Source organism: Taudactylus pleione, unplaced genomic scaffold, assembly GCF_031769625.1.
Source record: "Taudactylus pleione unplaced genomic scaffold, aTauple2 ptg000201l, whole genome shotgun sequence".
NCBI lineage: Eukaryota > Metazoa > Chordata > Amphibia > Anura > Myobatrachidae > Taudactylus > Taudactylus pleione.
Window position 1 is genome coordinate 52,316,605 of NW_028284603.1, and position 27,343 is coordinate 52,343,947.

The following is a 27,343-nucleotide window of genomic DNA, read 5'->3' on the forward strand; positions in this document are numbered from 1 at the left end:
AACTTCCGTCAGTAAAAAACTGTATCCACAGAAAGCTTTATAATAAGTACAGTATACAGATATTACTTTGATGTTTTATATTTCATTGATGCACCGTCTGGATTACTCTCCTTTACATGGCATTAGCTTTGTGTTACCATAGAGATATACTGTATGGGTTTTGTTTGTGTGGTATTTATAGCTAACATTGTTTCTACTTCAGGGTCCATAGGGGGTCCACAGGGTTGACCTTGGGGTATAGCTGGATCTGGATCCATGGGCACCACGTAGTTAAAGCTTTAGCTGCTCCCAGGATGCACTTGGGTCCGTCCTCCTCTATACCCCGCCCCCGGCCACAGCACCTCAGTTTGAGTTGGTGCCCGGCCGGAGTCGGGTCACCTGCGCAGGGGGGGCTGCAGGAGCAGCCCCCAAAAGCTTTCTATTTTTATTTAAAAAAAAAAAAAAAAAAAAAGAGCCTGTTAGATTTTCATTTTACAACAGAGGCTCTAGTGTGGCAGACGCCCACGCTGCCGCTCTCCTTCCCCGCTGGCGCCGCGACGCCAGTACTGCACTGGGGATCGCGGCGGGAGGCCAGAGTCCGTACTAGCCGGACTCTGGGTCCCTCCCTGGACTGCTGCCGGGGACAAGGTAAGCCGCGAGTCGCCGATTAGCGGCGGCTCGCGGGTTTTGCCTGCAGATGCAGTCCTTTGCCCCCGGTCCTAGGGGACAGACCGGGGGCCGCTAGCGGTGGCGGCGAGCTCCCCCTCTGAGGAGGAATAACCCGTGGGACCACTAGACCACCAGGGATATATGGCAAGCGGGATGCCGGCAAGCCCTGGGGTTAATATGCTAGCCAGGGGAGGAAGCCTTCCCTGTCAGCGGCTCCTCCCCTCAGCTCAGCGCGCCTTTCAGCACGGAGTCTGGCGTCGCTGAGCTGCAGATACTCGGCCACTCCTCCTCTGAGGTCTCCAGCTGCCATTTTCTCACAGTGGCAGCGCAGATCTTCAGGGAGCACGCGGACCGGTCCCCCTGTGTACCTCTCCCCTGATTAAGGACAGCGTACACAGCACTATAGCCCTCCCAGACACTGAATCTGGGCAGGTTGATTGTAGTGGAAAGGTGCAGTGAGTATATCTTCCTGCATGGTATGTGACTTTTGCTAGTGCTGCCTGTCTGTGCTTATTTTCTACTTACTGTCAGCTTATACCTATCCCTTTACTTCTCCTACAAGCCCTACAGGTGTGTGGGGGAGGGGCGTTTCTACTGACCTCACTTATATAGATCACGTATTTGTGAGGTCCGTCACATACAGTTGTGTGCTACTCAGTGCCATATTGTGGGCTGTTGTTCAGCACACCGGTGAGTGCGTTTTACTTCTACCCTGGTGCCAGATATATAATATATTCTGTCATGTCAGACGAGGAGGTTGAGCGCTCAGTGGCTCCGGTGTTGGCCTCCTGCGGACGCTGTTCTGCAGGAGTAGATAGGGAGGATTTGTCACAGGATGGCCTGTGTAGTCGATGCCAGGTGGCTCCTGGCCCATCCAGACCTTCTCTGGCGCAGGAACCACCGTGGGCGATGTTTTCTCAAGTGCTGGTGTCTATTGCGGACCGTCTGTCGGTCCCGACTGCTCTCCCTACTAGGTCGTTGTCCCAGCCGACCATCCCCCATTCCCCGGGTGTCCCGCAGTTATTGCGGAGTCCTCCTGGGTCTCAGTCGGTGGGTCCCTATGCGGGGTTGCCTATGTATATGCAGGCTTCCCCTGTGCCGCAGCAGCCTGTGGTACCTTTTCAGGCCCCTATGGCGACGCCTCCACCCTGGGTGGATGTGCTCTCCAACTCCGTGCAAAATTTGGCGGCCGCTTCCTCGGCTTTTCAGTCAATGTTGCAGACTGACATGCCTTCTAGGATTTCAAAACGCCCACTCATGACACGGGCTGCTCAGGTATCGGACTCAGAGGGTTCCTCAGATGATGGGGAGGTCCCTGATGACACTGACTCGGACGCCTCGGTCCAGGAAATGGATACCAAGTCGTCCATTAATGTGCGAGCACTAGTTAGGGCGGTGCGAGCTATTCTTCTTATAGAGGATGAGGCACCGGTTCCTAAGTCGAAGTTTCCTAGTTTCAAAAAAACTAAGGTGGCTTCTGCGGTGTTTCCCCTGTCGGATCAGTTGACGGATCATATGGCGGTAGCTTGGCAGGCGCCCAGTAAGAGATTCCTTCCTCAGAAGCGGTTGGCTTCTAATTACCCCTTCCCTGAGGCACATTGTAAAAAATGGGAAACTCCACCGGCGGTGGATTCCCATGTCACCCGTTTAACTCGGGGCGCCACCTTACCATTACCGTCGATATCCTCGCTGAAGGATCCCACGGACAGGAAAGTTGAGACTTGCTTAAAGTCTATTTATTCCCTCTCCGGGGCGGTGGCCCGACCGTCCATGGCCATTTCCTGGGTGGCCAAGGCCATTGAGGGGTGGGCCAATGCATTGGAAGATACCTTCCCGGACGACGCTCCGGATGTCCAGCGGGCGTTGTTGGGACAAATGAGGGACGCTGCTTCTTACATTGGAGAAGCTTCTTTAGATGCTAGTCTGCTGACCTCGCGGGTATCGGCTGCAGCGGTGTCTGCCCGCCGATCCTTATGGTTGCGGTCCTGGAGAGCGGACTCTGATTCAAAGAAAGGTCTGGAGGCCTTACCTTTCAATGGGGAATTACTATTTGGTCCGGACTTGGACAAAATAGTGGACACCCTGGCTAAATCCAAGTCGGCCTTCCTCCCTTCGGCGGCACTGCCTGCTAAGGTTCGGAGTTCGGCTTTTCGTTCCTTTCGGGTTCAGGGTAAGGCGAAATGTCAGTCCTTCCCGAGACAGTCTGCGAGTAAGACGGCCTCTAAACCCAAGAAGCAAGCCTGGAGTGCTCGGCGCCCTTCTTCCAAGCAGGAAGATAAACCTGCGGCCTGATGGGACGGGCCTCCCTCTGGGGGACCTCAGAGTGGGAGGCCGACTTCTTCTATTTGCCCAGTGCTGGCACAATACCACCACGGATGCCTGTGTTCGAGAAGTGGTCTCCCAGGGGTACGCCCTGTCTTTTCGGCACAGACCACCCCACCAGTTTATCTGCACAAGTCCTTCTCAGGACAAGACCAAGGCGTTACAGGTTCAGGAGGCTATAGAGTCCTTGCTGAAAGCAGGGGTCATTGTTCCCGTTCCTCTATCACAACGAGGGACGGGGTATTATTCGTCTCTGTTTCTGGTGCAGAAACCCAATGGTTCTCATCGCCCTATCCTCAACTTGAAGTCTCTGAACAAATTCCTCAGAGTTCCCAAGTTCAGGATGGAAACGTTACGTTCCATCATTCTGGCGATGGAACCGGGGGATTACATGGTGTCCCTGGACATCCAGGACGCCTACCTCCATGTTCCGATAGCATCTTCACACCAGCGGTATCTGAGGTTCGCTATCCTTCAACACCACTATCAGTTCCGGGCGCTACCCTTTGGTCTCTCCACGGCACCGAGGGTGTTTACGAAGATTATGGCGGTCATGGCCGCACATCTTCGGAACCAGAATGTACGGCTGCTGCCGTACCTGGACGACCTCCTGTTGCTGGCGAGCTCCCCGGAGGTACTGCTTCAACATCTCCACCTGACGATCGCTTGCCTGCAAGCACACGGGTGGTTGATAAATTGGAAAAAGTCCTCCCTGATTCCATCACAGCGGATGGTTCATTTAGGAGCCCTGCTGGATTCGCGTCAGCAAAGGATCTTCCTGACTCCGGAGAAGGTCGCCTCCCTACACCTGCGGATACGCAGTTGCCTGAGCCGTTGCCGCCTGTCGGTCCATTCGGCCATGAGAGTTCTGGGGTCCATGGTGTCGACATTCGACATGGTGGAATTTGCCCAGTTCCATTCCCGGCCCCTGCAGGGGCTGATTCTATCAGAATGGAACGGGTTACCTCACCGGATCCGCTCTCAGGTGCTGGTGTTGTCTCCGGACGTCCGGCTATCTTTGGCTTGGTGGCTTCAGACAGCTCATCTGGTCGAGGGGCGCCCATTTTGGATCCCGGACTGGGTCCTGCTCACGACGGATGCCAGTCTCCGGGGTTGGGGGGCAGTGACCGGCTCTTTGTCGCTTCAGGGTCGTTGGTCAGCGGAAGAAGCACTTCTCCCCATCAACATCCTGGAACTGCGGGCAGTATTCAGGGCCCTGCAGTCGTCCGGCCCCGCTCTTCACGGAAGGGCGGTACAGGTGCAGTCCGACAACGCCACCACAGTGGCGTATATCAATCACCAAGGCGGAACTCGCAGTCAGGCAGCGATGTCGGAGGTGTCTCGTATCCTGACTTGGGCGGAGGGTCACATTCCAGCGATCTCGGCGGTCTTCATCCCCGGAGTCCTCAGCCGTCACGACGTGCATCCCGGGGAATGGTCGCTTCACCCAGAGGTGTTTCAGCTACTCGTGGACAGGTGGGGACTGGCGGAGCTGGACTTGATGGCCTCCCGTCACAATCACAAGTTGCCCGTTTATGGGTCAAGGACAAGAGACGCAGGTGCAAGTCTGGTGGACGCGCTGTCGGTGAAATGGACGTTTCACCTGGCGTATCTGTTTCCTCCGATATCCCTGCTTCCTCGGGTTCTGCGGAAATTCAAGCAGGACGGTGGCATGCTCGTGCTGGTAGCTCCGGCGTGGCCCAGACGTCCTTGGTACTCCGATCTCAGGAGCCTCTCCATCGACGCTCCGTACCTTCTTCCTCAGCGTCGGGACCTGTTGTCTCAGGGGCCCTGCCTTTACCCGGATCTGGGTCGGCTGTCTTTGACGGCGTGGCTCTTGAGACAGCCGTCTTGAGATCTCGGGGCTTCTCCAGTTCGGTTATTGGTACCATGCTCAGGGCACGCAAGCCTGCTTCAGCACGGATTTATCACAGAGTGTGGCACACTTACTTTCAGTGGTGTGAGTCCAGACATTATGATCCTCAGGTGTTCCGAGTTTCTAGGATCTTGGAATTTCTTCAGTCAGGATTGGATCTCGGCTTACGCCTTGCATCTCTGAAGGTTCATGTGTCCGCCTTGTCCGTGTGGTTTCAGCGGCGGATTGCAATACTACCAGACGTTCACACCTTTTTCCAAGGTGTTCTCAGGATCCAGCCTCCCTTTGTGCCTCCTGTGGCTCCTTGGGACTTGGCGGTGGTGCTACGGGTCCTGCAGGGTCCTCCGTTTGAGCCTCTTGAGGCGGTGGAGCTCAAGTGGCTGACATTTAAGACGGTTTTTCTCCTGGCAATTGCTTCGGCCAGGAGGGTGTCTGAATTGGGGGCGCTTTCCTGTCGCCCTCCTTTCCTGATTTTTCACCAGGACAGAGCGGTGCTCCGCACTCGTCCTGAGTTTTTGCCCAAAGTGGTCTCGAAGTTCCATATTAATCAGGAACTTGTTGTGCCAGCTTTTCAGTCCCCTGATCTTTCAGCTGATGAGACTTCCTTAGATGTGGTCCGGGCGCTTAGAATTTATGTAGACCGGACGGCTTCGGTTAGGAAGTCTGATTCCTTGTTTATCCTCTTTGGTTTTCACAAGAGGGGTTGGCCTGCCAACAAACAAACGTTAGCCCGTTGGCTTCGTTCCGTTATTTGTGAGGCTTATGCACAGGAGGGCTTACCTGTGCCAGCCTCTGTTAAGGCTCATTCCACTCGTTCTGTGGGTCCCTCTTGGGCTGCTAGACGTGGCGCTTCTGCTGTTCAGCTGTGTAAGGCGGCCACTTGGTCTTCAATTCAAACGTTTTTGAGGTTCTATGCGTTTGACACCTTTGCCTCTCAGGATGCATCCTTTGGGCGCCGGGTACTCCTTTCAGCACAGGAGCGTCCCCGCCCTTAGTTGTACTGCTTTGGGACATCCCCAAGGTCAACCCTGTGGACCCCCTATGGACCCTGAAGTAGAAAACAAGAGATATGGTAAGAACTTACCTTTGTTATCTCTGTTTCTACGAAGTCCATAGGGTCCACAGGGCGCCCGCCCTGACGCACCTGGCTTCAAATGGGCTGTGTGGCTGGTCACCGGTTTTCCGTCTCCCATTTCTGTGAGTATGGTTTCTTGTGTGTTCCAGTCTTCCTTCTCTCTGTTTAGTCTCCTCCTCCGGCCTTGGCTGCTTACCAACTGAGGTGCTGTGGCCGGGGGCAGGGTATAGAGGAGGACGGACCCAAGTGCATCCTGGGAGCAGCTAAAGCTTTAACTGCGTGGTGCCCATGGATCCAGATCCAGCTATACCCCAAGGTCAACCCTGTGGACCCTATGGACTTCGTAGAAACAGAGATAACAAAGGTAAGTTCTTACCATATCTCTTGTTTTTTCAAATGTATTTTTTATTTTTTTTTCTGTTAGGACGCCCCCCAGGCCCCGAAATGGAATACTGCACAGACCGAGAATCGTATTCCCTGGCAGCTGGTCTGGCGTTGGGCATGGTGTGTCTGGGGGTAAGCTACAAATATGAACAACCTTTTGTTTACATGTTTCATTCTTCCACTTTTACTGTTGTGCGTTTTGTAGAAGACTTATCAATGCTATGCAATTTCTAGGGTATCCTGGTACTGTAAAGTGTACAGTGTGTGTGTGAAATCCATTATCCATTAAGGATGGTGGCAGCAGGAGCTTTATTTTATACACCAATTACTGTCTTGCCCTGGGTGACAAAAATCCTAGTTTGGGCCCTGTTCAGGGAACCCTGTTTTATTTAGACAAGGGTACTTTCTTGCTAGACTGCATTAGCTACCCATAATTTGATCTTTTTCCTTTTGTGACTGAAAATTCTCTTGGCTGTGCAAACCAAAGCGGGCTGAGGAGGCGCTGTTCTGTTTACCAGAGCATCCTGCTCCCAGTGTGGGGCGCTCCACCAGGTTGGTAAAGCAGGGCCAGACCATGAGAAATCCCCACTCTGTGAGAGGGGAGGTTTTTGTAATTTGCCATCAGTCTCGTGCCTGCACTCCAGGTGTGCAGAGATCTATGGTTGCTGGAGGTTAGGTAGGGCAGCCTGACAGGCACAAGTGGGCCAGGAGTTTGCTGTCCATGGAGAATTGTGGGAGAGATTGTGCTGGGCCCTGGGGGTGCTTGACTTCACAAATTGAAGCCTACAAAAAAGCAGACACTGCCAGCAGCTTCTTCTCTCCCCTCCTGATTCTCCAGCTGCAGCAGGTTTTTATGAGTGGTGGTGGGTTAGTAAGAATCTTCATACTTTATTGGGCCAGATTCAATTAACCGCAGAATCACATTGTGGCTGCAACTCCTGGGTTTAACGTCCGGAGCTATTGAATTTCCATGTGCAGTAAGTCTGTGGCTGATGTGTTAACTCAGCTCTCAAATTAAGTGCCTGGAGCTATGGAATTACCCTGTGCAGTAAGCTCCTGAGACTGCGAGGAAACAGATTGCATTAAGTGCACCCTCTGGGGCTTGCCGCTCGGGATAGCGGTAGTAATTGAATAGCTCCGGGCAGAGCTGCAGCCGCGCAGTATGTCCCTCGGCTAATTGAATCTGCCCATATTAGTTGGCTTCTGCATCTACCATTGATTGACTATTTTTTCTTATTACGTACTTTGTAGCTGTCTTCTATCTCATCTTTAACTGTCATGTCTGATAAAGACAGTTTTTCCAGGTTTACTTCTGTGTTTCATCAGTTACTTTTTGTACCTTTGTGAAAGGTCAGAATTGCTCAGCAGACAGTTGGGTACAGACACCTTGTGTACAGCATGCGAGAATGACAGGTGATTGTTTTCCGCATCGATTTCTGAGCTCAAGCAGCTCACTGTGCATTGCCAGGCAGAGGACTAGGGGATCCCTCCCTCCACCTCTGTCTGGTTTTAGCAACTGATGCCAGGAATCTGAGTGTCCTTGGTCAGGGATCACCTGTTCCCTCAGTGACAACTAGGGAATGCTCCCAAACTGGCTCCTCTATTGGTAAGTCAATGCAATGTCTGTATGTAATATCCTCCACACTAGAGAGGATCTTGGAGATCACTTTAATGGCTAGGCCCAGAATCATAGGAGTTCTGCCTTGGTGCCATCCTGAGTGTCCCTCTAACCAAGAGGCTGAGTTAAGGGAAGATTTTTACAGTGAGGACTTATCGTGTCTTGACGATGACTCTAACAGTATGGCGTAGACTATTTAGTGTCGGCAGTACAAAAGGCACTTCACTTCTTAGACAGTGCGGAATCAGCAGAGCCTAACAATACACTGTTTAAGAAGAAGAGGAAGCCGTTCCTTTCCTTCCCTAAGTCCCCACATTTGGATAATGTGCTCTGTGAGGGATGGACCAAACCTGAACTGAAGTTTCAGATTACTGACGTTTTCCATTACCAAAACGGATCCAAATAAATGAGTATCCACCTAAAGTGGATGTCGCTATAGAGGGATTGGTCAAGGCCTGGATTGCCACAGTCCTTGGAGGTATGGATCGAAAAATAGAGGCCATTCTTACATTGATTTTTTTTATAAGCCGCATGGATGACTATTTTTTTCTTATTGGTTAGTTTGCCTCATTTTCAACTATCTTATTTCTGTGCATTAATCTACAAAAATGTTATTTACAAAAAAAGACAATGCTGTCTGTTTTGATCCTTTTGCTTTGGCAGTAAAGGTAAGTTTCAAGCGTCTAGGAAATACTTCTCTGCCCCTCCTGGAACACAGCACAGAGGAAACCAGACCTGGCCGACTAATAAATAAACCAGTGACCGAGTCCTCTAACATTGCTGGCTGTAGTGAGAGCCCAGCTGCATTTCTACTAGCATCATCGGTTCAATTTCTGGGTGAAGGTAATTCTATATCGGTGATAAAGCGTAGATCTCCTGAAAACCTACCATAACAAGTAGCCATTCAAATCTTACTGAGTGTGACAGAAGATTAGAGGAAGAAGTGGCTTTATGCCAACCTCGTGCGCCCCTAGTTTCTTCTGGTTTTGTACTGTGGGCTTTGCTAGTAATAACTGATTTACATGTAGGATGGGTATATAGAAGAAAGAAAACAAACACAGTTTCATTTTATTTACAGTGTCAAAGTCCTAATATATGCTGTGTATCCCCATGGTCCAGTGTCCCCCTATAGTTTTAGAAGAATCATTTAACAAACTTTAAAAATCCATTTTCACCCTTGGTTTGTTTCTTCAGGTTGCTATTAGTGATTTATAATTCTACACAGTGTCATGGACTTGTATGGTAACCGCAGTCACATGGCACATGATGCAATGAGCAAATAGGTTGCAGAAAACCCCTCTTAGCTCTGTATAATGTAAAATCCTCCCCCTCTGTCATCACATTCTGAGAGCTATGCGGCTATGTCTGTGTAACCGACAGCCATCATGTGTAGCCGATTTTTTAAATTAGAATGATTGATGCAAGGGGCAACTAAGAAAAAAAAATGCATCCTTAAGGTAAACTGTACTTGCTACTTAAAGAAACAAAATCTCCTTTGTAGGATCGCTGCTTTAAAATATATGTGGCAGTATCTTCAAGAGTGTGTTTGTTAATTGAGTAACGTTATATTTGGAGCTGTTTACATTACTGTAGTTTATGCATTTAATGTTGTTAGCATAGCTTATAATATGTGACGCCCTTGCAATGTTGGGAGGATGTAAGGTAATATGGTTTTAGGCTTTAAGATGCACCTTCTTGTTAGCCAGAGGTTGCCATAACCATGCTTGGGCACAGGTGACTTAATTATTACCTATGTCTTTTGATTTACCCACCTGTGCTCAACCTTGGATAGCCTTGAATCCTGGACCGTTAGGGTGCATTGAGGACCGCGTTTGGAAACCTCTGTCATAATCAATGTTCACAATAAGTGCTATGCTTTACGTTCTAGCCGTTTAATATCATTTGGCAATATCCTAAGGTTGTTGTACATTTTATCCATTTGGATATTGCTATACAGATGTGTCCTTATACACCTATCTTTTTTGTGCCATATGGAGCGATAAGCATGGCATGACCTACACGCTCAACCACGGGTAGTTATTCCCAGACTTTCGTACTTCTTTCTAAATTTAGCATCTCGTAGCTGCATCCAAAGTTGCTAAAGGTGTCCTAGGTACTTAGGATAAGTATTTTTGTTGCAAAGGAATTAGTATAAAGTCACAGATTAGGTGCCACACTACGTGGCACAATGCATGATATAGGACACGGCTCTTTCATATCGGTCCCCAGTTTTTTGCTCTTTTTTACCCTGGTAGTATGGAAGTTGCACACCACAGCTGTATGCAATGCCAGTGCCGGCATTCAGGAAACTCACGCATTGTACTTTTGTTATGTGAATTAGACACACATTCGGTATAAAAGTGCGGGGCAGGACTCATGTCGCAGCTTAGTCGCAAAAGCCGTGACACGCCAGATAGAGCTACCTGGTGTATTTGGACACACTATATTATATTTGGCTCGCCTAGCTTTAACTGTTATGTTCTGCTATATTCCAGCATGGGAGTAATTTGATAGGCATGTCTGACCTGAATGTTCCAGAGCAACTGTACCAGTATATGGTGGGAGGACACAAGCGCTCGCATGTGGGTGTCAACCGAGAAAAACATAAGTCACCCAGTTACCAGATCAAGGTAACTAACTACTTGTTTGAATTAAATTGTTTTTGTAAGTCTCAGGCAACAGTCAGGAGATTTGCACAGTTTCAGAATAACCCTTTACTTGATGACCAGAACAGTTTGTGCATTTTGCACTGTGTTGGCTGTCATGGGAAAAACTGCTATTTCTAGCTTTCTGTGTACACATTACACTGGAATACACCATAGGTCTGTTCCATGTCCCGCACCCACCTGCATCTCTTTTCATTTGAAGCCACCCCTGCTGGTGATAACACTTTAACATTTCACAAGAACAGTCTAGTAACTGATCTAGTCCCCAATTCAGCAGTAGCAGGCTACTGTGCACCAACACTTTATTTAAATTACTTCTACAAACTGCTGAATGACTCTGTTAGGTTTGTAAATCCTTTAATCATATAGCTGTACTGCTTATTCTGTTTGACAGCTACCAACACAATCAATTTATTTTCTTCCCGTGTGTTCCAAAATTTCCAGAGCAGTAATTGAGTTCTGGTAAAATGTTAATGACATCCGTACAAACTGTCAGAGTATAAGACATATATACAAGCTATAATACAGAATTATATACATGTACTTTTCTGTAAAAGGGCTCTTTCTCTGGCAGAACAACTATCATATTGCATTGCAAACCATCATTGCACATTTGTATTTTCTTATGATGGTGGTACACAATTCTGTATTTGTGTACAAAATACTGTTTATTACCCTTTCATACATTGTAAGTTTGCATGTACTATATTTAGGTGCATATAATATAAATCTATTTCAGTATGTTACCAAATAAGTGCTCTGTCAGTCATTACTATTAACCGTGTATGATTTTCTGGGATCTCTTTTGCATGATACAAATGTTAAAATGGACTTTATCATTGAAATGTTACTGCATCAGATTGCTATGGGTTAACATATTTTATTTCTTCTGGACAGATGTAAATGAATTGATAAGTTTTATTCGGGATCATGCTCAAAAAAGATCCGATCAAAGTTGATAAGATCATTTTACAGCATATCATGTCCATAAATATGATGGACAGATTTGCCCGTATAGGTCACATCAACGGGTCTGCATAGGGAATGGCCTGATCTGTTCACTTGGACTAATCGCATATGTGGCTCAGTTGGAAAATGGGCCAGTTGTTCAGTCCATATGTTCAGCATCACTACATTGTAGATAGAGCGATATGTACAGGTTGAGTCTCCCGTATCCAAAATGCTTGGGACCAGGGGTATTTTGGATAACGGAATAATTGCATATGATAAAGAAATATCTTGGGAATAGTACCCCAATATGCACATTTATGTATTATATACACCTTTATACACACATCGCCTGATTCAGACCCGCTCGTGAGCGCATAGCACTCGCAAGCAGGTCGAATGTCCCCTACTGCGCATGCCGGAGACGACTCCGGTGTGCGCATGCACGAGCCCCGGAGCGAGAGAGAAATTCTCTCGCTCCGGGACTCACTACAAAAGGGGTTGATGTTGATTGACAGCTCGCCCCGTTTTGTAGGCGGGGTGGCTACACAAACGGAGGCGTTCCCGAAGGAACACCTGCCGTTTCTGGGCGGCCCCACTGACATCACGAGTGATGTCAGTGGTGAGCCTTCGGCTCTATTAGAGCCGGAAGCTCACTGGGGCTTGCGGCAGACGAGACCCTACCACAAGAGTCTCATCGCAAGCCACGATGGACCATCGCGACCATCACCTGTCCGCTCGCTAAAGCTGTGGGTGGTCACCCACAGCTTAGCGAGCGGCCAGGAGGCCGGCTCCAAAAAGAAGAAAAAACGCCGCCCTGATTCATAGCGAGCGCTCTGAAAGAGCGTCTGGCTCTGAATCAGGGCCACAGCCTGCAGGTAATTTTATACAATATATTAAAAAATGTTGTGGTTCAAACAAAGTTTGTGTACAGAAATTAAATTAATTTATGTTTCAGGGCCACAGCCTGAAGGTAATTTTATACAGTATTTTTAATAATTTGTGCCTTAGACAAAGTTTGTGTATATTGAACCATCAAAAAGCAAAGGTTTCATTATCTCAGTCATGCCAAAAAAAATCCGTATTTCTACTTCAGAGTCCATAGGGTATCCACAGGATACCTTGGGGTATAGGTGTGACGTCAGTCATCGGGCACCATAGAGTTAAGCTTTCAGCCTCCCAGGATGCACTAGGGTCCCCCTCCTATACCCCGCCCCCGAGCCAAGGCACCTCAGTTTTCGTTTGGTGCCCGGTCGGAGTCGGGTGCACCTGTTGGAGTGGGGGCTAGAAGAGCCCCTGAAGCTTTTCTTCATGCAGCTGTGGCTGCACATCTGGATGTACAGCATGGACAGTCAGTCCTGACGTCCATGCTGTCTTCCCTACACCCCCGCCGGTACCAGAACGCCGGTACCGATCCGGGGATGCTGGTGAGCATCTGGGGTCACAGCTGGGACAGTAGGGTCCCGCGGTGGGTGCCCGCTGTTACATGGTCCAGAGTCCCCAGGCAGGGGGCTCCCTGGGGACTGGCTGCAGCGTGGAGCCAGGTAAGAACCTGCGCTTCCACTACCCCCCTGGGACAGCGGACCGCAGCAGAGCGGTAGCGCTGCGGCGTCCCGGGGGTTAAATGCATGCCAGGGGAGCGCGCCTTCCCTGTCTCACAGCCGTCACCTCCCCCGCTGCACACAGCCCTCTCTGCACACTGCCGACTGGTCCTGTAGCAGCGCTCCTCCCCAGGCCAGCCTCCTCTGCTCCTCGGTGGCCATCTTTCCAGAACGCATGGTGAACGCTGCTGGAAGCACTGGACGGAAGCATCGTGGTCTGGGTCCCCCCGCATACCTCTCCTCCGCTGTGGCAGGTCTGTGTATGCAACGCTGTGTCCTACCAGGCCCTGTGTCTGCGTAGTTGAGTGATCAGCGCTGTTAGTGCAGGAATTGATTTTTCTTTCCATTGTATGTGACCTATGCTAGCGCTGCTGCCTGTAACTTTTCTTCTGACTGTCAGCTTTATTACTGTCCCTGTCCTTTCTGCTAAGCCCTTGCGGTGCGGTGCGGTGCTACAGGGTGGTCTCTCGCCTATTTAATATATAATTGGTGAGAGGGGTCACATACTTGGTACCATCATGTCTGAAAGTGATTTTCCTCTCCGGCTACAGTGTACTACGTGTAAAGTACCGTTAGCGGAGGGGGAGGGTAGCGCGGAGGGCCTCTGCCGGCAGTGTTTGTCAATGGCGCGGCCTATTACGGTTACAGCACCGGTACAGGAGCCGCCCTGGGCTTGTTTCGCTCAGGCGCTTACGACCTTAGTGGGCCAGTTAGCTCCGCAGCCCGCGTTTACACAGATGGGTTTGTCCCAGCAATCAGTGGTGTCGTCACCCATGCAGGGTTTCCCACGACAATTGGTGGTACCCCACAATCTCCCTATTTCCCCGCTCCTGGTTTCTCAGGAGCCGGCGTGGGTTAACTCCCTGACGAGTTCTGTACAGCACTTGTCGGATGTGTTGCAAGGGGAGTCTGTGATGCGGCCACATAAACGGCCGGTGGCGTCTCTGTCGGCTCCTTAGAGGATGGTGAAGGGACGTCTAATGATGGGGAGATTCTGGATCCTTACGATCAGGAACCTCTCCATACTAAGTCCAAAGTATATATTCCTGGACTTATTCGGGCAGTCCGCACAGCCTTGGTGATTGAGGACGAAGTTCCCCCAGCGGCTAAATCCAAGTATGCCTTTTTTAAAGATGTGAAGGGCGATGCCACAGTCTTTCCTCTTTCGGGTCAGTTAATGGACCATTTAGAGGAGGCGTGGAAACAGCCTGGCAAACGTTACCAGCCGCAAAGGCGCCTGGCGGTGGCTTATCCGTTCGCGGATAATTATTTTGCTAAGTGGGAATCCCCTCCACAGGTGGATTCTCACGTGACCCGTCTTGTCCGTAGTGCCACATTGCCGATGCCATCCATGTCCTCCCTTAAGGATGCTACCGACCGCAAGGTGGAGATCTGACTGAAGTCCGCTTATTCCCTTGCGGGGGGGGCAGCACGGCCGGCTATGGCCATTTGCTGGGTTGCCAGAGTGATGGAGCGCTGGGCGGATTCATTAGAGGCGTCTTTTGATTCCGACTGTCCGGCCGATCAGGCGGAGTTGATTGGTAATCTCCGTGATTCGGCCACTTATATCAACGAGGCGGCCTTAAACATTAGTACTCTGGTGTCTCGAATTTCTTCAGCAGCGGTGGCCGCTCGTCGCACCTTGTGGTTGCGATCCTGGAAGGCGGACGCGGATTCCAAAAAGGGTTTGGAAGCGTTGCCATTTACCGGAGAAGTTCTCTTCGGTCCGGATCTAGACAAGATTGTGGCCACGCTGGCGGCAGCCAAATCGGCATGTCTCCCGTCGGCCGCTGCTCCTTCTGGTTCTGGACCATCGTCCTTTCGGTCTTATAGGGCCCAGGGCATGCTCAAACCACAGTCTTTTCCTTGACAGACTGGTCCCAAGAAATCGGCCAAGCCCCGGAAGCCGGCATGGAGTACCAGACGTCCGGCCCCTAAGTCAGATGACAAGCCTGCGGCCTGACGGTCCGGGCCTCCCTTTGGGGGATCCCAAAGTGGGAGGCCGCCTGCTGCAGTTCGCCCGGTGTTGGTCGGTTACCATGACAGACACTTGGGTTCTCGAGGTGGTCTCCCAAGGGTACGCCCTCTCTTTCCGGCACAGACCCCCGGCTCGATTCTTCACCACGGGTCTACCATCAGACCGGAACAAGACCACGGAGCTGCGGAAGGTCTTGCACACTATGCTCCAGACTGGAGTTATAGTGCCTGTTCCATTCTCCCAGAGGGGCCAGGGTTTCTATTCAAATCTTTTTTTGGTGCAGAAACCCAATGGGTCGTATCGTCCGATTCTAAACCTCAAAGCTCTCAACAAGTCTTTGCGGGTGTCAAAGTTTCGGATGGAGACCCTACGGTCCATCATTCTGGCGCTGGAACCTGGGGACTACATGGTGTCATTGGACATACAGGACGCTTACCTGCATGTCCCTATTCTTTCGCGCCATCAACAGTTCCTCAGGTTTGCAATCCGCAGCGACCACTTCCAGTTTCGGGCGTTACCTTTTGGTCTGGCGACAGCACCACGTGTTTTCACCAAGGTGATGGCGGTCATGGCGGCTTCTCTGCGGCTGCAGGGAGTCCGTATGTTGCCGTACTTGGACGACCTTTTATTAGTGGCAGGATCTCCCGAGCTCCTTCTACGCCACTTGGACCTGACCATTGCACTACTGCAACGGCACGGCTGGTTAATCAACTGGCAGAAGTCCACTCTAATCCCGTCTCGGCGGATTCTGCACCTCGGAGCCCTATTGGGCTCAGGACAGCAAAGGATCTTCGTGACGGGGGAAAAGATCTCTGCTTTACAGTCGAGGGTGCGCAGTTGTCTGCACAGCCGCCGGGTGTCTCTACACTCGGCGATGAGGTTACTGGGCTCCATGGTGTCGGTGTTCGACATGGTGGAATATGCCCAGTTTCACTCCAGACCTCTGCAGCACCTGATCCTGTCCAAGTGGAACGGGCTGCCTCAGTCTCTGAAGTCACAGACGATTGTGCTCACCCCGGAGGTTCGCCTGTCCCTTGCCTGGTGGTTACAGACGACCCATCTCAGCAAGGGACGTCCGTTCTGGGTACCAGATTGGGTCCTGTTGACAACGGACGCCAGTCTGCGGGGCTGGGGAGCAATTTCGGGTCCACACTTGTTCCAGGGCAGGTGGACGCCGACAGAAGCGGAGCTTCCAATCAATATCTTGGAACTCCGTGCGGTCTTCAATGCTCTCCGGCAGGCACATCGGGTTCTCCAGGGTCGTCCGGTACAGGTCCAGTCGGACAACGCTACCACCGTGGCCTACATAAACAGGCAAGGAGGAACCCGAAGTCGGGCGGCTCTCGTGGAGGTCTCTCGGATCCTGGTATGGGCGGAGCGCAATCTTCCGGCCATATCAGCGGTCTTCATCCCGGGAGTACTAAATTGGGAGGCGGACTTTCTTCCAGTGGTGTCGACCGAGGGGTTATGCACCGCTGGAATTTCGTCTGTCTCGGATACTCTCCTTCCTACAAGCGGGACTAGATCATGGGCTTCGCCTTGCTTCTTTGAAGGTACAGGTTTCGGCCCTGTCTGGTTTCACCGTAGGATTGCTACAATCCCGGATGTGCGCACCTTTATGCAAGGTGTTCTCCGCATTCAGTCGCCCTTTGTTCCACCTGTGGCGCCTTGGGATTTGGCTGTGGTCCTGAGGGCTCTCCAGGGACCGCCGTTTGAACCACTGGGCTCAGTGGATCTTAAATGGCTAACAGCTAAGACTGTTTTCCTTCTGGCGATAGCTTCGGCCAGACGTGTTTCTGATTTAGGGGCTTTCTCTTGTAGACCCCCTTTCTTGATTTTTCATGGGAACAGGGCAGTGCTCCGCACTCGACCTGAATTTCTTCCCAAAGTTGTTTCCCAGTTTCATGTTAACGAGGAAATTGTTGTTCCGGCCTTTAACTCACCTGGTCTTTCAGTGGGTGAGGCCACTTTGGATGTTGTGCGGGCCTTAAGGACTTATGTTGACCGCACTTCTTCGTTTAGGAAGTCGGACGCCTTGTTTGTCCTCTATGGCTTCCGTAAAAAGGGTTGGCCTGCTTCAAAGCAAACTTTGGCAGCCTGGATCCGTATGGCTATTTCTGAAGCTTATCTTCATGAAGGCCTGCCGGTTCCTCCTTCTGTGAAGGCTCATTCCGCTAGGTCTGTGGGTCCTTCGTGGGCAGCTCGACGTGGTGCCTCTGCAGTCCAGATCTGCAAGGCTGCTACGTGGTCCTCTGTCCATACCTTCGTTAGGTATTACAGGTTTGACACCTTCGCCTCTCAGGATGCTTCCTTCGGGCGGCGGATTCTCCTTTCAGCACAGGAGCGTCCCCACCCTTAAAGGATACTGCTTTGGGACATCCCCAAGGTATCCTGTGGATACCCTATGGACCCTGAAGTAGAAAATATGAGATATGGTAAGAACTTACCTTTGTTATTTCTATTTCTACGAAGTCCATAGGGTTCCACAGGACTCCCCGCCCTGTCGCACCTGTGCTGCAGATGGGCTTTGCTCTGGTCACCGGTTTTTCCGTCTCCCTCTGGTGAGAATGTGATTCTTGTGTGTGTCCAGATCTTTTTTTCTCTCTCTTCCTTCTCCTCCTCCGGCCTATGGCTTGGTAACTAACTGAGGTGCCTTGGCTCGGGGGCGGGGTATAGGAGGGGGACCCTAGTGCATCCTGGGAGGCTGAAAGCTTAACTCTATGGTGCCCGATGACTGACGTCACACCTTTACCCCAAGGTATCCTGTGGAACCCTATGGACTTCGTAGAAATAGAGATAACAAAGGTAAGTTCTTACCATATCTCATATTTTCGGAATATTCCGTATATTTTGGAATATTTGGATATGGGAGCCTCAACCTGTACAGTCTCTCATAACACTTCAGAGTTGCCATTTGTTTGTAGTGCTGTTCCTGTAAGATGTATCTGTTTCTGTGACCTAGATTTTTTTTTTTTTAATCTACTGGATGCTAAATGTGAATGAGTGCGCAATGTTTATACAGTGGTTAAATAGTGCCAGCATGTCTTTCATTTCACTGTTTTTACAGGAAGGAGACACCATCAATGTGGATGTCACATGTCCTGGAGCTACACTGGCATTAGCTATGATCTACTTAAAAACTAACAACAGGTAACAAGCAGTGCAGATAAACAAGATTCCTTTAGGACAGAATGTCCTTTTACAGAAAGGAACATCCTGTAGTTCAGAAAGTTGATACTGCATGTTGTTATACTGCTGGGACATCACAGGCTCTGGTGTTGTAGATGAATATTCCAATCCGCATAGTGAGGGAGATGTACTAAGCCTTGGAGATAAATAAAGTACCAACCAATCAGCTCCTAACTGTCCGTTTACAGGCTGTGTTTGAAAAATTACAGGAGCTGATTGGTTGGTACTTAATCACTCTCCAAGCCTTATTTTGTTACCGTTGTATTGGCTATGATGCCTAGAACTGGTTTTATAAGGTTGTGTATGTTTAAAGATAATTAATTCAGACCTATTTATTCTGAATAATCATTTTTGTTTATTTACTTTCATTTTTTTTTATTTTTTTTTTAGGTCAATTGCTGATTGGCTTAGAGCTCCAGACACTATGTACTTACTCGACTTTGTCAAACCAGAATTCCTTCTATTAAGAGTATGACATTTTTTATTTCCTATTAAAAACAAGCTTATTATTAAACACATGATAAATAGTAATTTTAGGGTACCTGATCCTCTGTATAAAGCTGGTAATGCAGGCTGAAATCCAGTTACACTTTATAAATATGTTGCCATACTCTCACTGCATCTCATCTGAGCGTCAGATGTTATCCAATTACTGATATGTAAAATATATTTAAAATTTAAAGGGAAAAAAAAAACCTCTTCTGTATTAGTTGTGCAGGACTGTATTTTTTTATTTTTTTATTTCAGACTCTTGCAAGATGTCTTATTTTATGGGATGACATTTTACCCAATTCACAGTGGGTGAACAGCAATGTGCCCCAAGTAAGTACATACAGTATAAATTCACTGAAGGCATGGGGGCAGTTGTGCAGTCTGTATATGCATACTGGACAGCTCTATTTTTCCACCGTATTTTAGATTTTTGTCCCAGTCACTACTCTAAACCTGGTTATACATTTTATATTTTATACATTCATTTTGTTGTTGATTTTTTAGATTTGCTTTTAAAGCAGTTCTTTAATTTGTCATTTCTAAATGAAAACACAAATAGGGTCTCTATGGGGGAGGGGTGAACTAACTACAATTCTCTTTCATCCATGGGTGGACTTTGAACATGGTGCAATATAGTGTGTTCACTTGAGCTTTGGCACTTTCAAAAGCTCATGTTATCCCTCTAGAAGCCCACTGGAGTTGGCATTTGTTTTATGGGTGCTCATGGCAGCCACTATATTTCTCCTTCATCCACTAGGGGACACTGGAGCATCATGACAGTGCGGTATAGACGGTGGGTTGAGTTGAGCCTGGCACTTTAAAAATCTAAAAGTGTGACTGGCTCCTCCCCCGCTGTGCCCCATCAGCCCCAGTTTTTAGAATGTGCCCGAGAAGAGCCGGTGCACAGGGGACTGTCTCCAGCAATTATATTAGATTATATAATGAAAAGAAAGAATTCAAGCAAGAGGACAGGCAGACTGTTGGTTGTGACAGCCTGCCTGCAACGCGGGAGCCGCAGGGGAGGGTACCGCCACGGCTACTGCAACCTGTGTCCGGTCACCCTATGGAGGGGATGCTGCAAGAGTCCTCAGACTCAGCGGGGCCCCCCACAGTTGAGACCGGCTTGTGTCCGGGTCCCCGCTACCCCCTTACTGCCCAGCGCTCCAGCCGCAGCAGCATGCGTGAGTATAAACACCTCTCCTGGCTAGCAGGAGAAGTGTAAATAATTGCTGGGCTCTTAAACAGCGCTTAACGCGGCTGTTAGTTGCCACGCCGGTGTTTGTTTAAAAACACCGGTGTTGGTTTTTAGGTGACAGAGACGCGCTCTGCTTCAGCGCTGCTCGGCTGTCCCTCTGCGTGCCGGTGCTTGTGTGAAAGCAGCGGCGCAAGCCTCCTGTACTGCAGAAGCAGATTACCTAGCGGCGGTCAGACCGCTGGCCCCGCAGGTCTGCAGTGCTTAGTGTTTTACAGGGCGGCTGTCTGTGAAGCCGCTTGTGTAGAATAGCGGCGGCCATTGTAAAAAGGGGGCGGAGCTTATAAAGCGGCGGCCATACTACAGTTATGTCCCTCCTCCTCTTCCTCCTTCACTACCTTGGCGGGTTTGGCGCGCTCTGCTCACAGGGAGTGGCACCAGAAGTGAAGTGAAGTCCAGACAGCACAGTGTCCTGATAAACGGAGGCTTCCTGAAAGGAGACTGACAGCTTCTGCTGCAGGGGTCTGTAATCTTACAGTGGGGTAGCTTTGACAACTACCCTATCTATTCTAAATTAAGTAGCATTATTATTGAAATTCTGCTCCTCCCTATCTTTGCTCTGTCAGCCCCTGTTACTTGAGTAGCATTATTATTAGTTTGACAGGGGTAATGGCGGATCTTTCTTCTGAATTAGCCGCTTCCCGTAGGGAACGGGAGGCCGCCAGAGATCAACCTAGCACATCTCACCCTTCTTTTCTAGCGCAAGAATAAGATGTAGAGGCGTCCTCACAGGAACCTGAGGCAATGCAGGGTATTGATGCACTCATCCTAGCAGTGAGGGAAGTTCTTAAGATTTCTGGCCCTGAAGCTCCAGAATCGTTAGATTCCTTGTTTGCCAGGACACAGAAATTTTCTGTCACATTCCCTGTTTCTCTCCAGTTGGACGAACAGATGATGGCAGCCTGGCAGAATCCAGACAGTAAATTCCTGATCCCTAGGCGGTTTTTCTCCCTTTACCCGTTTCCATCAGAAAATAGAAAATGATGGGAGACCCCGCCACCTGTGGATTCTTCAGTTTCTCGGTTGTCAAAGAAGACCACATTACCTGTTCCAGGAGCTACTACGTTGAAGGAAAGCTCAGAGCGAAAATTAGAAACCACTTTGAAATCCATTTATACGGCTGCAGGTACAGTTCTCCGGCCGGCCTTGGTAGGCTCTTGGGTCAACAAGGCAGTGGAAAAGTGGGCGGAACAATTGACTGAAGGTCTAAAGTCCAACGCTCCGCGGACAGATCTGATTACCTTGGCAGAGCATATTCAGGAATCCGAAGTATACTTGGGAGACACCTCCAGAGATATTGGTCAGGTAGGTGCTAGGATTTCTGCTTCGGCAGTCGTTGCTCGCCGAGCACTTTGGCTTCGTGCCTGGCAAGCGGATGCTGAGTCCAAAAGAGCGGTTGAAGCTCTTCCTTTCACAGGCGATATTTTATTTGGTCCAGAGTTGGACAAGTGGATCTCGCTGGCCACTGGAAGTAAGAGTACCTTTCTACTTTCGTCAGCACCTCCTCCACGTCGATCGTTTAAAGGACCTTCCTTTCGAGCTCCAGCAAGATTTCAGGGTCGACCGCGAGGTTCGTCTTCAGCAGGGCGAGGAGGTCGTGCTAGAGGACGTCAAGCGACTAATGCCCGCCGTCCAGATCCCAAGCCAGCAGACAAGCCTGTGGCATGACGGGCTCCCATCTCATCTCGGAAATCCGAGGTGGGTGCTCGTCTCCAGCGTTTCTCGGAAGCTAGGAGACAGACTTCTCCAGACACTTGGGTTCGGAATCTGGTATCTCAGGGATACAAGATCGAGTTCGCCTTCACTCCTCCAGTGCGTTTTTTTTACAACAGGTTTTCCGGTCGATCCTTTGAAGCAACTAATTTTGCGTCAAGCGATCTACAAACTTTTGCTGGCCGAGGTTCTAGTTGCGGTTCCCACTGCAAAAAGACAACAGGGGTTTTACTCAAACCTCTTTGTGGTTCCGAAGCCGTATGGGTCAGTCAGACCCATTCTAAATCTGAAATCCTTGAACCAGTATCTTTCCTTTCACAGGTTCAAGATGGAGTCCCTCCATTCTGTAATTGCGGGACTAGAAGAAAGAGAGTTTCTGGTGTCGATAGACATCAAAGACGCCTATCTGCATGTTCTGATTTGGGTTCCTCACCAGGCTTTCCTCAGATTTGCCATCAAGGAAACCCATTACCAATTCCAGGCCCTGCCCTTCGGTCTCTCGTCAGCTCCCAGAGTATTCACCAAGGTGATGGCTGTCATGGTGTCTCACCTGCGCTCTCGAGGGGTGACGATAGTTCCGTACCTGGACGACTTGCTCATCAAGGCTCCGATGGCAGAAGTCCTCTTACACCAAGTGTCCCTTACACATCAGATTCTCATACAACAATTTGGATTGTAAACTTACAGAAGTCTCAGTTGATGCCGTCGCAGAGACTTCAGTTCCTGGGGATGATTCTAGACACTATTCTGCTTTGTATCTTCCTGACAAGGCCATAGCCATACAGGAGCTGTTTCGGTTGGTGCTCAGACCCAGAAAAGTGTCTGTGCATCTTTGCATCCGTCTCCTGGGAAAATGGTGGCCTCATTCGAAGCCATCCAATTTGGCAGATTTCACTCCAGAACTTTTCAACTGAATCTTCTGTCTCAGTGGTCCGGGTCCCACCTACAGATGCATCGGCTGGTGCGTCTGTCTTTCCCCGGACCCGCGTATCCTTGCTCTGGTGGCTCCGGACGGAGCATCTGTTAGCGGGCCGGCGCTTCGGAATTTGGAATTGGACCTTGGGCACTACGGACGCCAGCCTCCGCGGATAGGGAGCTGTGGTCCTGGACAATCACTTTCAGGGGCGGTGCTTGCAGCAGGAATCCCTCTTATCGATCAACGTTCTCAAACTGCGGGCAGTCTACAGAGCTTTGATACAGGCTGCTCCTCTGCTACGAGAACTTCCGGTTCGGATACAATCTGACAACGCCACGGCCGTGGTGTACATAAATAGACAAGGAAGAACCCGCAGTCATCTGGCAATGAGAGAGGCCAGCCGCATCCTTCTGTGGGCAGAAAAACACGTCGAGGCCCTCTCTGCAGTATTTATTTCGGGAGTCGACAACTGGGAGGCGGACTACCTCAGTCGTCAGGATCTTCATCCCGGGGAGTGGTCCCTTCATCCCGAGGTCTTCCTTCAACTCGTTTGCAGATGGGGGAAACCACAGATAGATCTGATGGCGTCCCAGACAAATCATCAACTACCCCTTTACTGCTCCAGGGCCAGGGATCCGGCAGCGGTGGGAGCGGATGCTTTACTGATCCGTTGGCCGTACAGCCTTGTATACCTGTTTCCACCGTTTCCGCTTCTCCCTCGGATTCTCAAGCCGATCAAGCGAGAGTCGTCCACCGTCATCCTAGTGGCTCCGGATTGGCCTCGTCGGGTGTGGTACTCCGATCTCTTATTCCTTCTGGCAGACGAACCTTGGCCTCTTCCACTGCGGCCGGACCTTCTACAGCAGGGTCCATGTGTGTACCCGGATTTACGGCGGCTTCATTTGACGGCGTGGCTATTGAGACCGCCATCCTAAGAAGCCATGGTGTCCCTCGGGCGGTTATCCCAACCATGCTCAGGGCTAGGAAACCGGTGACATCAGCACATTAGCATCGCATTTGGAAGGCTTATATCTCCTGGTGTGAATGTCGTGGATCTTCCACTTCATCTTTTCATTTACCGCGTCTTCTTCTTTTTCTTCAAAAAGGGCTAGATGCAGGCCTACGCCTGGGATCGCTTAAAGTGCAGATTTCTGCTCTTTCTATTTTTTTCCAGCGTCGCCTAGCTCTGCTTACGGAGGTTCAGACCATTTTTCAAGGGGTACTTAGAGTTCAGCCCCCTTTGTGCCACCCACGGCTCCTTGGGATCTGAACCTTGTTTTATCCTTCCTTCAGTCGTCCACGTTTGAGCCTCTGCAGGATGTGAAATTGAAGTATTTAACTTGGAAAGTGATCTTTTTATTGGCCCTGGCTTCGGCTAGACGAGTGTCAGAACTTGGAGCTTTGTCCTGCCGTTCCCCTTACTTAATTTTTCACAACGATCGGGCGGAACTTCGTACCCACCTTTCCTTTTTGCCCAAGGTGGTCTCAGCATATCATCTGAACCAGCCGATTGTGGTGCCAGCCTTGTCGGACTCTTCCAGGGATTCTCACTCCCTGGATGCTGTTTGGGTACTTCGCATTTATGTGGCCCGTACGGACGGACTACGTAAATCAGAGGCTCTGTTCCTCCTTTATGATGCCAATCGGTGTGGCTGGCCTGCGTCTAAGCAGACTTTGGCCAGGTGGATTTGTCTGACTATTCATCAGGCATGTATTGTTTCTGCTCGACCACCGCCGGTATCCATTTCTGCGCATTCTACGCGCTCTGTGGGTACTTCTTGGGCGGCACGTAGAGGTGCCTCGGCTTCACAGCTTTGTAGAGCAGCTACGTGGTCTTCTGTACATACTTTTGTACGTTTCTACAGATTTGACACTTTCGCGGCTTCTGCTTCGAATTTTGGTTGCAATGTCTTGCATGGCGTTCAGCACTCTTCCCCCGAGCAGGGTGCCTTTGGCACATCTGCACTGTCATGATGCTCCAGTGTCCCCTAGTGGATGAAGGAGAAAACAGGATTTTGGTACTCACCGTTAAAACCATTTCTCCGATTCCACAGGGGACACTGGACGCCTGCCCAGTTTACGCCTGTTTACCAGTTCCTTGTTCTGCTTCAGTTCTGTTGCAGTTTTGGTCTGTTCTGGTTGTGTGACTGTGTTTTTTCCTGCAGCCTGTTGTGTTCCTGCAGTGTCAGTATGTTGGACTGAGTTTTCTTTTCCTGTTTTCCTTCTCTGTTGTTCTGTCTGTTCTCCGGCTCCTCTCGGGCTCCGGGCCTGATTCAGAGCCGGACGCTCTGACCAGAGCGCTCGCTCTGAATCAGGGCCCTCCTACCTAAAAATGGAGCGGCCTCCTGGCTGCTCGCATAGCTGTGGGTGACCACCCACAGCTTATGCGAGTGGCCAAAATGATGGTCGTGATGGTCAAGACCATCGCAACCATCGGGCTTGCGACGAGACCCTGCGGTAGGGTCTCGCTGCCGCAAGCCCTGGAGTGCTTTTGGCTCTATCAGGAACGCCTCCGTCTGGGCAGCAACGATCCCAGCACGCCCACCAAAGGGGGCGTGCTGTCACTCACCATCGACAGCACGCCCCCTTTGGTGCGAGACCCATAGCAACAGCTTGGCTGTCCCTATGCGTGTCTCGCGCATGCGCACGACGGAGCGCACTAGGGCACCATCGACCCGCTTGCGATCGCTCAGCGCTCGCGAGCGGGTCTGAATTAGGCCCTCAGTTCTTAAAACTGGGGCTGATGGGGCATAGAGAGGGAGGCGCCAGTCACTCTTTTAGATTTTTAAAGTGCCAGGCACAACTCAACCCACGGTCTATATCCCACTGTCATGATGCTCCAGTGTCCCCTGTGGAATCGGAGAAATGGATTTAATGGTGAGTACCAAAATCCTGTTTTTTAAACTTGCCGGCACCAGCCCGTGCACCAAAGTCACAGCAGCAAAGTAATGGACTACACTTGCTGGGAGATGCAAAAAAGAAGCAGATGCAGGGTCCTCAATGCAAGGGAGGTATTCAGGTGTGGGCATCCTGTCATAGCTGCCATACAATAAAGGTACAGGGATGCAGAGGAGAGCTGTCCTTTGCACGCCAGCCATCCCTAGTGTTAAGTTCCTGGAGGGAAGTGCCGTACCTGCAGCACTTCCTCCTTGGCGTGCTTCTTGGTCTAACAAACCCACCAGAAGACAGACAGGAGCCATTTTGGGAGAAGCCAGCAACCACAACTCCTGCTCCTCACCGTCTGCCCCCCTCCTCAGCAGAAAAATAATTGTGAAAGGGTTTTAGTGGTGCTTATTTTCCCTGTGGGTGTTTTATTTGTCTCTGATCTATTTTGATGTTTTGCAGATGTCCTCTCCTTTCCTCATTCTTACTTTGTCTGGGAAGAGGAGTAAGTCTAGGACCATCCCTTAAGGATCCAACAAACAGGACGTTGAAATTTCCCTCATAAGGGACTTGTATTCAGCAGGTGCATTCACATGTCCAGCCATGGTTTCTGCTTACAGATGCGCCCAGTTACATTGTGGCTGATCGCACCACAAATGTGCGCACACATCGCGCCATGTGATTCCCCATGCCTGCTATGGTGCGCACTGCAATCACACCATGTATTCCTATGGAGGCGCGTTGCACGTACCCGCCCGCGGGCGCCCGTCTCGCGCTATGCATGGCATGATTTGCTGCTCCAGCGGCAACGATATAGCTGGGCTTATCTATAGGTAGCTAAAGCCATCGGAGGTTGGACAGATGCTCTCCAGGAGGGCCTCTGCTCGGGTACCCATAGGAGCAAGCTATTGGCATTAATGGAACACATCAGTAGGCGGTCTCTTATCTAGGAGAGGCTGCAATACATACTGTCAAAAGTCAAGGGCCAACCTTTCTCGAGGCCCCGGGATTACTCTTCCAAGGTTTCCAAGCCCCGAGATAAACAGCCCAGGTCTACCATTTATCCTATCTCCAGGCCTACTAACAAGCCTGCCACTTGACAAGGCCTGCCACCTCCACCTGGGGGTCCCAGCGTGAGAGGCCAACTTTTTTTTTTTGCTGTTTCCGACACCTGGATGGCAACCATGTCGGACGCCTGTGGTCGAGGTGTTGTCTCCCTGGGCCACGCTGTAGCTTTTCAGGAGCGGCCTCCGAACCAATTTTTTACACAGGCTTTCCAGTGGATCTAGACAAAGCAGAAGCACTGAGCAAGTCTATTCACTCCCTGCTGGCCTCCAGAGTACTTGTTCCAGTTCCCCTGTCTCAGAAAGGCAAGGGCTTTTATGCCAGTCTCTTCTTGGTTCAAAAGACGACTGTTCTTTCTGGCCAATCCTAAACCTGAAAACTCTCAACAGGTTCTTGTGAGTCCCTAAATTCCACATGGAGTCTCTACGTTCCATCATTCTGGCACTGCATCCAGGGGATCTCAGGGTCTCCTTGGATTTCCAGGTTGCCTATTTGCAGGTTCCTATCCGGCTCAGTGACCAGAGTTTCCTCTGGCTTGCGGTCCGGAAGGAGCATTTCCACTTTCAGGCATTGCCATTTGGTCTTTCCATGGCCCCTTGTTTTTTGACAAAAGTCATGGCAGCTCATTTATGCCGCGGGGTATCAGGATTCTACCTTCTCTAGACGACCTTCTGATCCTTGCCCGGTCTCCGGATGTTCTCGGGGAACACCTCAGTC

General features: G+C 50.2%; 1 protein-coding gene across 1 annotated transcript in view; it reads left to right on the forward strand.

The window, feature by feature from the left end:
• ANAPC1 (anaphase promoting complex subunit 1) overlaps positions 1 to 27,343 on the forward strand; it is a 149,355-nt gene that overhangs the window by 70,809 nt on the left and 51,203 nt on the right. Inside the window, exons 30-34 of the mRNA XM_088477380.1 lie at positions 6,346 to 6,437; positions 10,419 to 10,553; positions 18,184 to 18,266; positions 18,696 to 18,774; positions 19,053 to 19,127. Of these exons, the coding sequence (XP_088333506.1) occupies positions 6,346 to 6,437; positions 10,419 to 10,553; positions 18,184 to 18,266; positions 18,696 to 18,774; positions 19,053 to 19,127 (464 nt within the window). The remainder of the gene's footprint in view (positions 1 to 6,345; positions 6,438 to 10,418; positions 10,554 to 18,183; positions 18,267 to 18,695; positions 18,775 to 19,052; positions 19,128 to 27,343) is intronic.